The sequence below is a fragment of the Echinops telfairi genome, unplaced genomic scaffold (genome assembly GCF_000313985.2).
Source record: "Echinops telfairi isolate 266 unplaced genomic scaffold, ASM31398v2 ScPeMD7_7424;HRSCAF=8462, whole genome shotgun sequence".
In the NCBI taxonomy this organism is placed as follows: Eukaryota; Metazoa; Chordata; class Mammalia; order Afrosoricida; family Tenrecidae; genus Echinops; species Echinops telfairi.
Window position 1 is genome coordinate 47663723 of NW_022111324.1, and position 14195 is coordinate 47677917.

At 55.2% G+C, this 14195-nt stretch overlaps 1 protein-coding gene across 1 annotated transcript; it reads right to left on the reverse strand.

Annotated features, from left to right (window-relative positions):
- Positions 1-4822: 4822 nt before the first annotated feature.
- On the reverse strand, positions 4823-12798 carry LOC101664407 (tubulin alpha-8 chain). Its single transcript, XM_004699813.3, has 5 exons — positions 12727-12798; positions 10942-11164; positions 9972-10120; positions 7898-8578; positions 4823-5205 (listed from the first exon to the last, which is right to left on the reverse strand). Exons 1-5 carry the CDS (start codon positions 12727-12729, stop codon positions 4912-4914), a joined length of 1350 nt encoding a protein of 449 aa, XP_004699870.2. The 5' UTR covers positions 12730-12798; the 3' UTR covers positions 4823-4911.
- Between the last annotated feature and the right edge of the window lie 1397 nt (positions 12799-14195).

A 14195-nucleotide genomic window follows, 5' to 3' on the forward strand; every position in this document is an offset into this window, starting at 1 on the left:
AGCAAGAGAAGCTTGCTAGAAATGTGGACATTAAATGTGCTTCTGACAATTCCTTTAAAAGAAAATAATGACCGTATATATGGGCAGTGGAGGAAAGGTGACGCTTTTGATGCAGTGGCAATGAACCTCTGACTTATGTCCAAATGCTTCCTGGAAGGGCTTGTGATGTGGCTGAGGAGATGCCCAAGCAAGACCTTAAAGGAGCTGGCTACTTTCCCCTGGCTACTTATAGTAAAATGGGAGAGAAAAGAGATGAACGGAGCAAAATTTTAAAAAACTTTGGGAAACTTGGAAATTCTTTGTATAAACTTAGGACATGTTCTACAATGTTCACCAGAGAGTTGAGGACATAATCATTTGTTAAAAAGGTGAATACCGTGACTGACTGATCTAACCAACCACCACACCAGAGAGCCATCAGCTTAAGACTCCGCTCCTCACCTGGCATCCTCCAATACCCTCCAGCCTCTGCTCCTAGTCCCAGACCCACCCTTCTAGCAACTATCATGTAATCCTTGAGGGCAAAGTTTCTCAAACTCACACCATTACATTCCTGGGTGGGATATTTCCTTATTGTGGGGGCTGGGCCCTGGTGGTGTCGTGGTTAAGAGTTGGCCTGGGAGATGAGCAAGGTCTGAAGTTCAAATCCAGCAGCCACTCCGAGGGAGAAAGACAAAGCTCTCTACTCCCATAAACAGCCTCAGGGGCTCACAGGGCAGTCCCACAGTTTCACAGGGTTGCTATGAGCCAGCATCGACTCGGTGGCTGAGAGTTTGGTTTTGGGGGTCCTGTGTAGGATGCTGAGCAGGAGGCCTGGTTCCAACCCCTTCCCTGATCGTAGCATCACCACTTCAGTATTGATCCCCAAAGTTCCCCAGCACTAGCAGGTTGAGAACTGCTGCTTTCAGCACAGCTTAATCTCTGAATAGAGGCACCAAGGATTTTATACAGGAGGAAGTTCAAACTCCTTGGCTCCCCATGGACTCCCTAGCATCTACAATAATCCATGGAACACAGGAGTGCTCAAGAAATAGTTAAAGAAGAAATGAGCAACCAAGGTTATTCAATGTTGTAATTTTCTCTCACTCCCTGCTCCTAAATTTCAGCTGCAAACAACTCACAGCCACTCAGGTCAATGCGGAGGCACGGTGTCCCATATGCGCCAGAGAACGGGCCCCACATGCTTTCGGTGGCCCAGGTGACAAAAGCTGACTGCCACCAGGTCATTCTTCTTAGGCACCACGGTCCACTCTCAGTGACATCAAGCCAGTGGATGCTGACTCACAGTGACTATCGGACAGGGCAGAACTGCCCTGTGGGCTTCCGAGACTCATTCTTTTGGGGAGTAAAGCCTCATCTTTCTCCCACAGAGCAGCTGGTGGTTTCCAATGACTGACCCTGCAGTTAGTAGCCCAACAGATAACCAGCATGCCACCAGGGCTCCAGGCATCAGTGGACTCAAACCTCCAACCTTTTAGATAGCAATGGAGCACACAAACTGTTGGCACTCCCCAGGGGCTCTATGGATGACCCATAGTGTGATGACGGTACACATAGTTTCCACACTGTTGCCTGTACCAGACTCTGCCCCAGGTTTCCTGCCCTTACCCTACCTACAGTCTGGATTTGATTCACGTGCCAATCCTCCTGGAAACCCCCAGTTGGGGTTTCCTCTGTGTCACACCGAGTGCCTAGCACCCTCCAGTGAGGAAGAGGGTCGGCATGGGGGAGGACATGGCAGATCAGCGACAAGCAAGGCTTTGGAAGCTGGTGAGCAGACGGGTTCCTTACACACGCAAGCCAAGACTGGAAGCCTGCAATCACAAGGTGTCCGTATCTTAGAATCTCCAACAGGCTGAGGGAATGGGAGTCTGGGAGTCTGGGAGGTGAAGCTGAGAACAGCATGATTCACTAAACATCTTCAGGAAAGAATAAGTTAAAGCCCAAGAGCCTAACTTTGACCTTAAAGAGGCAGAAAACCAAAACATAACTGACAGAGACATTCTAAAGAGGCTGTCTCTAGAACAGAGCAAATCTGCTCTGTGGTGCACAGCTCAGGTGCAGGTGAAGAACCAGGCTGAAAACCGGGCACCAGTGGGAGGCCGCACCGTAAAGAGAAGGGGACAATTAAGGCCTCCCCCCAAAGCACCTGTGGATTCTTGGAGGCCAGGCACTCTATTGAAGACTATCCGATACACACCAGATAGAAACTCCTGGGTGATACAAATGGCCAAAGCACTCAGATACTAACCAAGAGGCTGGCAGTTCAATACCACCCACTTGTGCCACAGAAGAGCAGCCTGGCAACCCACTGCTGGGAAACTGGTCAGTGGACATCCTACAGAACGTGGGAAACAACCAGGATGAGGGCATGCGGACAGACACCCAACATTCATACGTTAAGGAGTCTGGGAGGCCAAGGCTCCCGTGGAGGAAACCTTCATGTTCGTGGGTTGGAGATGGGTCCCAATCATTCTCCTAAGTAAAAGTTACTCCCCACGATGTCCCCTTCATAGTAATGCCATATCTAAGGTGCTATTTGCAAGCACATGGTCACTGACTATACACTTGAAGGTGAAAGCACGAAGGTTATCTGCTTGAAGGCAGTCAGCCATTCAAGGCAATCAGAACCCATTATCTGTCCCGCCCTGAGTAGGGCCCACTCCCTTCTGATAAAGATCATAGGTTGTTCCCCTGGAGAAGAGCTCAGACACCCAGGGCCAAGCCAACTCAGGACCAAGTTTAGGCTGACAGCTTGATGCTAAAGTCCGCCCTCCTGACACGCATGTGCGTTCCTGTTACGAGCATGCCTACTGTACAACCCCTTCCTGTTACGTATGTACTTAGCATGGCCTGCATACCCCAGTTCATATAAACTCTTAAGATTACATTACAGCCTCTTGCTGTTCGGGACCTGGCTCTTGAAGTCATGACTGAGAGGTGAGCCCTTGCCTGCTTTCTGTCTGATGTCTCTTTAATTTACACCCTCAATTACAAAACCGCCCCTTAGACCACTCGGTTGTGGGGAGGCTGGTCCCCCCACGGAACATAGTCCCACTCTGGCACAAGGGTTTAAAATAAGCTGGGACTGACATGATGGCAGTGCACCTTTAACACAGGCCAAGGCCCTCAGAAGGACTCTAGCTCTCCCTCTCATCAGGCCAATCCCTTCTGTGTCCCTCCCTGGATTCCCAGCCCCAGAACCCTTCTGCCCTATAAATAATCTAACCCTGTCGTCAGTGGGTAGTGGCTGTGACCAAGGTACGGAGCTCGCTTCCTCGGGGCTCTTGGGTCCTCCGTGGTTATAAATACAAGGTGGATGGTGTCTGCTGCAGTCATTTAGGCTTAGACCAGGGCTGGAACGTCAGTCCATCTGCAGCCAGCTGCAGTAACTTCATCTGCAAAAGGATCCCAGCCCAGAAATGGCCCACAGCGCTGGCTTTATTCTCATTGCTAAGTTGGATACTTGTCCAGACTCCGGGCGGCTCCAGTGTCAGACCAGAACAGCCAAGGCGAGCGCTCCTGGGCTTCCTCCATTTTGCCAACAGCCCCGTGTTGATGCCAAGTTGGAGAGTGGGATGACAGGACACACATTCTGTTTTAGTTGGGGGCCACAGGAAAGAAGATTGCTACCACAGCCTAACAAACGACCTGCCTTGTTCCCCCATTTGTAACCGACCTGCTGTATCAAATATCTAAGTAGAGGAGAGGGTCCCGGGAGCAGGGATAAGACGATGTCCCAACCCTCACTGGACAGCCTTCGTGTTTGGAACATACACCTGTGAGGGGAGGCATGGCTTCTTTACCTCGAAGCTGAACTACGGAAGAACTGCTAGGGAGAAGGAAAGGAGGAGCGGAGAGGTCATTGCAGCCTGCTGGTTTCCGGATGAGAGCAGCAACTAGGTTAGGAGTGCGGGGCGGGGGCAGGCTGCGCTCTGCTCCAAGGCCTTGTCCGGGCAGGACCTGGTCCCGAGTTGATTGGTCTTCTCTAAAGAGAACACAAACCTGCTCCTCTTGCCTGAACTGAGGAGCCCTTCCAAGAGCTTTAAAAGAACCCAAGTTAAGCTAAAAGGGGCATTGTTTAGCCGGGCTATTTTGCTAATACACTGATCTCTAAGATGTCGTGGCCGGTCCTGAGAACCGTCTCATTAGGAACCCCCCAAGGCATGTGTACGTGGGAAAGTTATTTCGGCTCTTCACTGCCCCAGGAGAAAGACCCCGCCCAAGGGAACCCTAGTTCTTAGGCCCTGTGCCTTTCTCAGGGGGGCCCACAGTGTAGGACACAGCCGCTGCAGGGGGACCTGGGACCTCAACCTCTAGCGCCCTCTGTTGGCCAGGAGGTAAACAGCCCCATTCTTCCAGACAGGGCTTCTAACCCTCCGTTCTGCCCACACCCCCTTCGGAGCTCTTGTATTTCCACCCTAGGCAGAAGCAATCTGCCTCTGCACTGTGATGAGATCCCCAAATGATAGATTTGGACCTCACACAGCTGGGACAGAAGCGCTCTCAGGAGGGGGTCAAGCGGACCCACCCAGTCTTCAGGCTCTGCTGTTGAGATAGACTTCCTATTCTAGCCACGAGGGCAGCCTGGCCTTCAGGGCACCCCTAGAAGGCTTATCTTTCCTGGAGGTGGCCTGGGGATAAGAGGGTCCATGGACACTGCACGGTGGCAGCAAATCACAACACACAAGGACAGCAGGGTCCACCCTCCGCTAAGCAAACTCCCCCCACCCCCTGCAGCCGGCCCTGAACTCAGTAGAAACGGAGGTGGGAAGGTTAGAGAAGGCCCTGCCTGGGCCACACACACACACAGAGTCCCATATTGCTGTCCAGTGACTGTATTTATGGAGCAAGGTGGGGGACACAGAGGGATGACAGGCCTGCAACTGGGGGGAGACCGACCGGGACCCCCTAGAACTCCTCACTCTCATCCTCACCGTCCACAGACTCTGTGCCCACTTCTTCGTAATCCTTCTCAAGGGCAGCCAGGTCCTCTCGGGCCTCAGAGAACTCTCCTTCCTCCATGCCCTCGCCCACATACCAGTGCACAAATGCCCGTTTGGCGTACATCAAGTCAAACTTGTGGTCGAGGCGGGCCCAGGCCTCGGCGATGGCTGTGGTATTGCTTAGCATGCAGACAGCCCGCTGGACCTTGGCCAGGTCTCCTCCTGGTACCACTGTCGGGGGCTGGTAGTTGATGCCCACCTGAGGAGACACAGGAAGTAATTAGCACCCGGTCCTCCGTTCCTGTGCGGAGGATTCTCATCACCGGAGAAGGGGCAGTCACCTTGGGGAGGCATTTGCTCCCCTCTAAGAAACCCAGGTGCAAACATGTAAACTACCACATGGAGACAGAGGAAGCCAGAACTCGGACCTTCCAGGACAAGGAAGACTGGTCCCCACCCCCTTCAACAAGCCAGGAGTCAGGTTGGCTGTGAATGTCGGCTGTTCAAATCGCTGGAATTTCTCCAATGATGCCCTTTCTCGTTCCAAATAAATATTCACGTTTGGACCTTAAGAAAATGTCTCCCCAATAAATTGATTAAAAAAAAAAGAAAAGAAAACATCCCTCTTAAGAAAAGAGGGGCTGCTTTCCGTGAAGAGACTAGAGACTTCAGAGACAAATACAACGGGGCTTCAAAATGGTCATGGGGAAAAATCCATTATCTTTTCATTCCACTTTCCACAGACTTCCTGGAGCCTCTTTGTATAATGCCTGGTCCTTGATTAGATTGGGGATTTAAAAAACACATGGGGCAAGTGAGAAAGTTTGAACTCTGACCCATGCCGACCGAGGGATAGGACAGGGAGGGGAGAAGGGGCCTCTTTGTGTTGCTAAGGCCGCCTGTCTTTACAGGACCAAAAGGCTTCATTTTTTCTGAGTTTGAAAAGCTGATCTTGAAGTTAGCAGCCCAGCCTGACACCACCAGGGCTCCTTGAATACCCAGGAGGCGTGTTCACTGGGGAAGGCAGGACTGACCACGGCCCTCCTGTTCTCAGAGGGCCACTATGAGTCACTGGACAGCAACACTAGGCTTGCAGGCATCCTGACTTGATTTGTGCACTCACATCAGAACGAAGTTTTAAACAAGAAGGTGTGTGTGTACACGCGTGTGTGTCTTGGAGAAGAGCCCCCCGGGAGGCATGCTGACATTCAGATGTCAGGGACAAGGGAGCTGTTTTTGAGCTGAAATGAACTGCAAAACAGAAGTAGAGGAAAACTCAGTAGAGATAACTGTTCAGTCCACAGGTGACGGGGACCGAGCAAGGTCTCCCTACTCTGCGCTGCTTTAGAAAAGCAATCACGTAAACAATTATCAAACTTCTGGTGAAGAACGTCAACTGGATCAAAATCCCACCCACCTTCAACCTTGGTTCATATTCAGCCAGCATCAAAGTAAATCAGAATGCACTTTAGTGTCAGTGATTTGTGATTTTTTTTTTAATACCATCCAGCTGCGTCCTGCCGCCTCAAAGGAGGGAAGGCAAGCTGGCCGCCGCCTTAAAGAGGCCCGACTCCTGGGCCAGCGAAGCTCTTCCTAATATGGAGAAGGAAGCGAGGCTGGCGTCCCTGGCTCCCGCGCTGACAACTCAATACCAGCAAGCGGTTATTATCTTTCAGACCACAGGAGTCCCTGCTTCCCCTCCCTTTGTGGCCACTCATCCACAGCCAGTTAACAAGGCACGAGAAGCTGTAGGTTTCCCAAATGCCACCACGGCCACCTTTCATCTTCCCGGAATCTTGTCCTGGGAGAAAACCCATAAAACTTAAAGCACCCTCTGGGAAAGCGGGCCAGTAAAAGGATGGGGCATGGAAGAGTTCTTCTGCAGGATTTCGAAAGGGAGAGACTGCATTCAGAGAGACACCAACACAAGGAGTCCTGACCTGAATGCTTCCTCCATTATCTGAGTGGGCACGCGCCCAGCCCGGCTGTGCTCCCGGCAGCCCTCCCTTCTGAGGAGGAGTCCTACTGTGGGACAGAGCCCTACTATGGGACGGAGCCCTTGGCACATGTGCATTGGATCTCCCCGCCCGGCCCCTCACTTGACTGGCAAGTCCGGGAATGCCTGTTTGCCAGGCGAAGTGGCAAACTTCGCTTTCTCTTTCAGAAAGGCAAGCTTTCAAGTAGAAGAACCCTGGCAGGGAGCCCACAGTCTAGACAGGCTCAGATCTACCCAGTTAGAAACCTCCTACAGCCTCCAAGGGTTCCAGAAGCCTCCAAGAAGAACGAATGGCTTCCGACTGTGGCGCTGGTGCAGAACACTGTTGACAGCATGCCAGCGAAATTGTAGAGGAGGCACAACCAGGATGCTCCTCAGAAGAGAGGTGGGTGAGACCACCTAGGTACGTTGTCCTCAGGAAACCCACCACCGAAATCGAGCCACCAACGCACTGCCTGCCCTGGAGTCAATACCGATGTGTAGCAGCCTACAGGACAGGGCCAAACTGCCCCTGTGGCTTTCCGAGATGGTCACTCTTCACAGGAGGAGAAGCAAGCCTCGTCTTTCTCCCCAAGAGCAGCGGGTGCTTTCAAACCGCTGACCGTGGGGTCAGACGCCCCACTTGACCCCCCTGCACCACCATGGTTCTGGCTTAGGGAAGACAAGAGCTAGCGCAGGACATGGTGTTTGGTGGCAGGAGACTCCGAGAGGTGGCCTGCCACACCAGCCACAAGGATGGCGATGCACGCAGAGCGTACCAACCGCCACGAAAGCTGGCACAGGACTGGGTGACCACTTGTTCTATCACACCTCAGGGAGTCACAAGTCAGAGCTGGCAGCAATGGACAGTAGCAAAGTTGCCCCCCCCCCCCCCACTCGCCCACTTGTTCTTCACCCCACCGTCTTATGGAGGGCACAAGCCACAGGCATATCCCTCCCCCCTGCCACAACTTGCCTTGAAACCCGTGGGGCACCAGTCCACAAACTGGATGGTGCGCTTTGTCTTGATGGTGGCGATGGCCGCGTTCACGTCCTTGGGCACCACATCCCCACGGTAAAGCATGCAGCAAGCCATGTACTTGCCGTGGCGAGGGTCACACTTGACCATCTGGTTGGCCGGCTCGAAGCAGGCGTTGGTGATCTCGGCCACGGAGAGCTGCTCGTGGTAGGCCTTCTCGGCCGAGACGATGGGTGAGTAGGTCACCAGGGGGAAGTGGATGCGCGGGTAGGGCACCAGGTTGGTCTGGAACTCGGTCAGGTCCACGTTGAGCGCGCCATCGAAGCGCAGGGAGGCGGTGATGGAGGACACGATCTGGCCGATGAGCCGGTTGAGGTTGGTGTAGGTGGGGCGCTCGATGTCCAGGTTGCGCCGGCAGATGTCATAGATGGCCTCGTTGTCCACCATGAAGGCGCAGTCCGAGTGCTCCAGGGTGGTATGGGTGGTCAGGATGGAGTTGTAGGGCTCGACCACGGCTGTGGACACTTGCGGGGCGGGGTAGATGGCAAACTCCAGCTTGGACTTCTTGCCGTAGTCCACCGAGAGGCGCTCCATCAGCAGGGAGGTGAAGCCCGAGCCGGTGCCACCCCCAAAGCTGTGGAAGATCAGGAAGCCCTGAAGCCCGGTGCACTGGTCTGTCTGGGGTGGGAGGTGACACACAGCATTAAGCACGTGACTTCATGCTCATTGTATTCACCTTGGCATTAAAACAAAAACACGCTCTGAAGTGTAACTCGCTGGATGAATAAGTACAATTCATCTTAGGCACAGAGTGATGGTTTTTGACAATGTGGGAAGTGACTGGTTGGGGTGGGTCAGCACCTATGGGCAGAGACTGGGCCCTCCCAGGGCTCCTGGTTTGTTACTTAGTGGCAGGAATGGTGGCAGTATCCTCTTGAACCTCCAGAACATCAAGCCCCAACTCAGGTTGGATCCTTAGAACCCATGGGCTCAACCAGCACCCCAGTCTTCTGTAGCTGTGCCCTGGCTCAGAAATGCCTCAAGGCACACCACAACACATGGACCCAAACCCAATCTCAAAGGGGCCCTGGTGACGTCGTGGGTTATGAGTTAGTCTGCCTACTATAAGGTTAGCTGTTTGAAGCCACCAGCTGCTCTTTGGGAGGAAGACGAGGCTTTCTACTCCCCAAAAGAGTCACCGTCTCAGAAACCCACAGGGTTAGTTCTATTCTGTCCCCCAGGGTCCTGGTGAGTCAGAATTGACTCGATGGCAGTGCATTTGATTTGGGTCTAGCCTAAGGTGACCAGACGTCCTGATTTTAAACAATTTTTCCCGTCTCCCGCGGTGTTTTAAAAAGTCCTGATTTTTGGAAAGAATGCACGACAAGCTAGGGTATACGGTTTTCGGCTGCCATGTGGCTATTTCGCCAGGATAGGAGTTTTATCAATGGTGTCCCGCTTTTGTCCCGCTTTACCATTGTTAAAATCTGGTCACCTTGGTCTAACCCTAAGGGATACTGGTTTAATTCCTGGAGTGGGGAGCACTGAATCCCACTCCAAGGGCCCCTCTTGGGTCCTCAGAGTGTTTACTTGCTCTGGGCAATCCTGGAGGAACAATGCCAACACCCTCTCTCTGGCTTGGCCACCTTCCTGGGCTACACTGGAGAAACGTGAAGCGCTGAGCAGGAGGCTCGTCCAGCTGGAAAGTTCTGCCAAGGCAGCAAGCTGAGCTGCCAAGGCTGAGCTGCCTGCTACTTGCTGAGGTCAGAGATGGATAAAAGTTAGAAGAGGCGGCCTGCTTTGGACGGTCAGGCGTCACAAAACATGGAGATCAGGTAGTGCAGAAACCTCAGAGCCCCCAAGCTGCCGGTTGGGTCAGGTCACTCAGATGTCTAACTCACACCCAGGACACACAGCGCCCCCTAGAGGAAGCCCATGCAACAACTGAGCCAGCAAGGGCAGTGCTTTCCCTTTCTGGGCAGCACCCGTTCAGCCACCCAAGCCAGGCAGGGAGGGAGGTTAGAGACACGGTGGCCTTGTGCAGGTGCCAAGATCACCTGGTCCTGCTCACCAGTTTTCGGATCCGCTCCAGCACCAGGTCGATGATTTCCTTCCCCACAGTGTAGTGGCCACGGGCATAGTTGTTGGCAGCGTCTTCCTTGCCATTGATCAGCTGCTCAGGGTGGAAGAGCTGCCTATAAATGCCCGTTCTTACCCCATCTTGAGGGGAAGAAAGAAGGCAGAGGTAAGCGAGGCTGGTCTCCCCGCCCCAGGGGACACAAGGCACCATCAGTGCCAAGCCTTCCCACGTGGACATGGGACATTCAGAGGCCCCAGTGAAAAATCTGGTCCCCCGCCCCTCCCCCCTCGGCCTGGGAGGGGCAAGGTGTGTGTGTGTGGGGACACCTGTGCGTGTGTGTGTGTGTGTGTGTGTGTGTGTGTGTGTGGCTGGGGAAACCGGTGGAAGAAATTGGAGGGGAAGACCAAGAAAATCTCATCAGCTGTTGACTGGAGTTAGAACTCAGCAAATTCAAATGGAGTTAGAAAATGGCAAATTCAGCCCATTCTTTTCCCATTACAACAACCAGGGCTTTAGAAAGATAGGGGTGGGGCAGCCAGTTCATAAGGGGAAAATTGAGGCCAGCCAGTGGCAGAAGGGAAGAAAGGCCCCCTGGGAGCCAAGGATGGAAGGCCAAGCTCACAGCCTATCAGGGCACCTCTCTGCGTGAAGCCTGAGCAGGGCCCATTATGCACACCCCCAGGTCCTTAGGAAATGTCACCCTCAGTTGAAGTCTCAGCTTTGACAGACACGCCCTCTCTGCAGCCTCCCCTCCAGACTCCACCATCCGGGTGGTGACCCGGGTGGAGCTGTTTGATGAGCAGTGGGCCCAGTGTTGTCCTTGGCAGGGGCTTGCTCGTTCCCCAGCATTCCTCACTTCTTCCCACTAGGCCAAGCTCCCCCACTGGGTGGAGTTGGGAGGAAACCTGGGCGTGGCCAGGGGAGGGAAACCTGATCCTATACCACCCCCACCCCTACTTACCTATGACAGCCGGCTCCAAGTCCACAAAGACAGCCCGGGGCACGTGCTTGCCAGCGCCTGTCTCACTGAAGAAGGTGTTGAAGGAATCATCACCACTCCCCAGGGTCTTGCTGCTGCACATGGTGCCATTGGGCTCGATGTTGTGTTCCAGGCAGTAGAGCTCCCAGCAGGCATTGCCCATCTGCACCCCGGCCTGGCCCACGTGGATGGAAATACACTCACGCTGGCAGGGGAAGCAGAGCAGAGTGAATGCGCCATAAGGGGTGTGTGGACACTGGGGAACTTGGAACGCCTGTCTCGGGAGCATTCCCTAGATCGCCTGCCTGGAGGCTTAAGCTGACAGTGTTACCTAGGCCAAAACTTAAAACATCAACCAAACTAACACAACCACGGATAAATCTGGATGCTCTTTGCAGGCCTTTCCAGACTCTAAGCCAAAGCACCGCCAGGGCCTCATTTCCCCAGAGCTGAAGCACACAGTTGGCAGTGCCAAGGTTTTCTGGGTGAGGAACTAGGGAACCAAAGGAAACCAGAAGGCATGGAGCCGAATTCCACTGCACGGAGTCCCCTCTGCTGGCTGGGGCAGCTTGGGAAAACTCAGAAACAAATCCAAAAAGGATCTAGAGCCCATGCAGGCGATTCCACCCATGCAAGCCCAAAGGCAGCAGCTGAGAACCGCGCACTAGCGGTTTGCTGCGGCTGCAGGAAGTAGATCTCTAGGCCTTTCTCCTGAAGTGCCTCTACTCACCTCCTGGTTAATGTGCATCGCATGGGGGCCACCCCAGGGAAACTGACAGTCCTACTCTCCAAGACAGCCCAGTAGGACTTCCTAGGCACAGGTCCCTGTAAGCACACTCTAAGTTCAGGTCTGGAGTTAGCCGGAAAGTCCACCCACTGCCTGTCTATAAGCTGTCCCTGTCCCCTGCAGTAGACTGATTGACCCCAAGGTCACAGTGGGGGCAGAAGACCTCCCATGAGGTCCACTCTCCTCTCTGTGGTCGTCCTGACCGGTCCAGCTGGAAGGTCCACCTCCCTGATGCACGGAGGGTCTTCTCAGTTAGCAAGGGTCTGAAGAAACAAACTACCCCCTCAAGATGGGCTCAGATCCTCTAGAGGGGCTCAGAACAGAGATGGGGGAATTGATAGATTCTTATGGGATAGGGGGGCCGGGACGCACCCGCCTCCCAAGTCCTTGAACACCCAAAGAGGGGAGAAAGAGCCAAGCACGTGTTTCCCCTGGCTTAACTGAAACCCCTGGTCTGGTTTGGGACTCAGGCATTTAAAGGAACGGGCTCAGAACAGGAGGAACCTGTTGGCCTCTGCTAACTCCCAAGTCCAGTCTCCAGCGCGGGAGTGTGACCTCAGAGGGAGGCGGGGTCTGCAAGGGAGGCGGGCGCCTCTTTGTCCGGGATCGCGGAGTGAGAAACTGAGGGTGGGTCCGGGTCCCCTGCAGGCTGTCCAGCGACTGTGCGCCCTCAGCTTGCGCCCTGCGCAGGGACGCCCCGGACACGTTCTGGCCACTCATCCTCCACGGTCCCGGGGGCACCCAAAGTGCTCCCAACTTTTCCATAGGCTCCCCCGCCTCTCGGAGAAAATCAGCGCGGGGCCTCCCCGCCCCGCGCGCTCCCAGCCCTCCGCGGACCTTCCCTAATGCCCAGCACCCCCGCGCCCCACCCACACCCTGGACGGCCCGGCGTTCCCGCGCAGCCTGCCCTTCCCATGGACTGCCCGGCGGCCCCAGGCCGCAGCCCCCAGCCCCGCGCTGTACCCCTGGCGCCGCCTCACCATGGTTTTTCCGATTGGCAAAGCTCGGTGACTACAGACAGGCTACGAGTCTCCAGTAACACCAGAAATCCCGACGCGGGATGCCCGGCCGGAGCCTATATATCCCCGTGGAGCCGCCGGCCATGCCTCCGGCGCGGCTCCCATTGGGCGGCGGGCGGCCGGGGTGCCGCCTCTCTCGCGCCTCTGATTGGAGCAGGGCTCCGCCAAGGCCCGCCCCAGCCTTACGATTGGACCACGGCTCTTGAATGAGGCTCCGCCGCAGCCGGGCATTGGGCAGTTTGTAAAGCCAGAAGGAGGGAGACCCTCCGGGGTCCGGTCCTCCGGGTCAGCCCCACCGGCCCCTCCGAGTGTGGCCGAGTTGTGCGCTCCGGAGAGATAACTTCATGCCGGTCGTTGCCGTCGGTCGCGGCTCCGGTCGCACCGCGGACCTGCTCGGAAGGCAGCAGCTTCGCTCGCAGGCTGGTGCCGACTTGAGGCGGGCAGTCGCAGCAGGGAAGAAAACTTGTGCTGGGGGCTGCGAAGACGCAGCGCAGCACAGCGCAGCCGGGGTGGGCAGGCGGGCAGGTGTGGGCGGCAGCGTGCGGGTGCCGGTAACTGGACGCAGGTGGCGCAGTGAAGCGCCGCAGGTGCAGATCATTGGATTCTGGCGGCGCAGTTCGGCGCTCAGCTGCCAGCCACCAAAAAGGTGGAGGGAAGGGAAGGTGTGGCCGTCGGCTTCCATCATACGTGACAGCCTTAGAAACCCCCACGGAGCAGTTCCACTCGGTCCTATATATAGGGTCTCTGCGTCGGCGAGAAGCGATTAACGGTGAGCTTGGTTCTGGAAGAGGCTGTGTCTGGTTTTGTTGGTTCGGTGCAGGTGCGCGGGAACAGCGAGCGGGGCGGGCTGGCCCCCGCAGTTGGAGGGCAGCTTGCGGGATGGAGATGGAGACGGTGGGCGGGGTCGGAAGTGCAAGCCTGAAGAGAGGGCACCTAATTCCAGGGGCTATCATTGGGCACGAGCGAGGGAGCTTGAGCAGAGGGGTGGGCGGAGTGCTCAGGGAGGCATTTTCAGCGCCGCACTGATCTTGTTACTGCCTTTCCGTGGGGTCCATTCATGGAGACCCCATGCCCAGCAGGGTGGCCCCACTGACGGGCTATTCATAAGCAGATCCCTTGACCCTTCTTCATTTCATTCCTCATGCTCTGCTCGGGCTTCGTCTGAAAACTCCGATGCCCGTTCAGCATCATCGCAACAGGCCTCCCCTGACTGACAGACAGACAGACAGACAGTGGGTGATAGGTGTGCCTCAGGTGCACTGATCCGGACTCGAACCCAGGATCTCCCACAAGGAAGGTGAGACTTCTACCACTGAGCCACACGGAACACAGATGGTGTGTGTGTGTGTGTGTGTGTGTGTGTCCCCGGTGCTGGCTTCATATCATGGTCTGCTAATACATAGTTTCCCTCTCCCCAAAGTGCCTGCTGA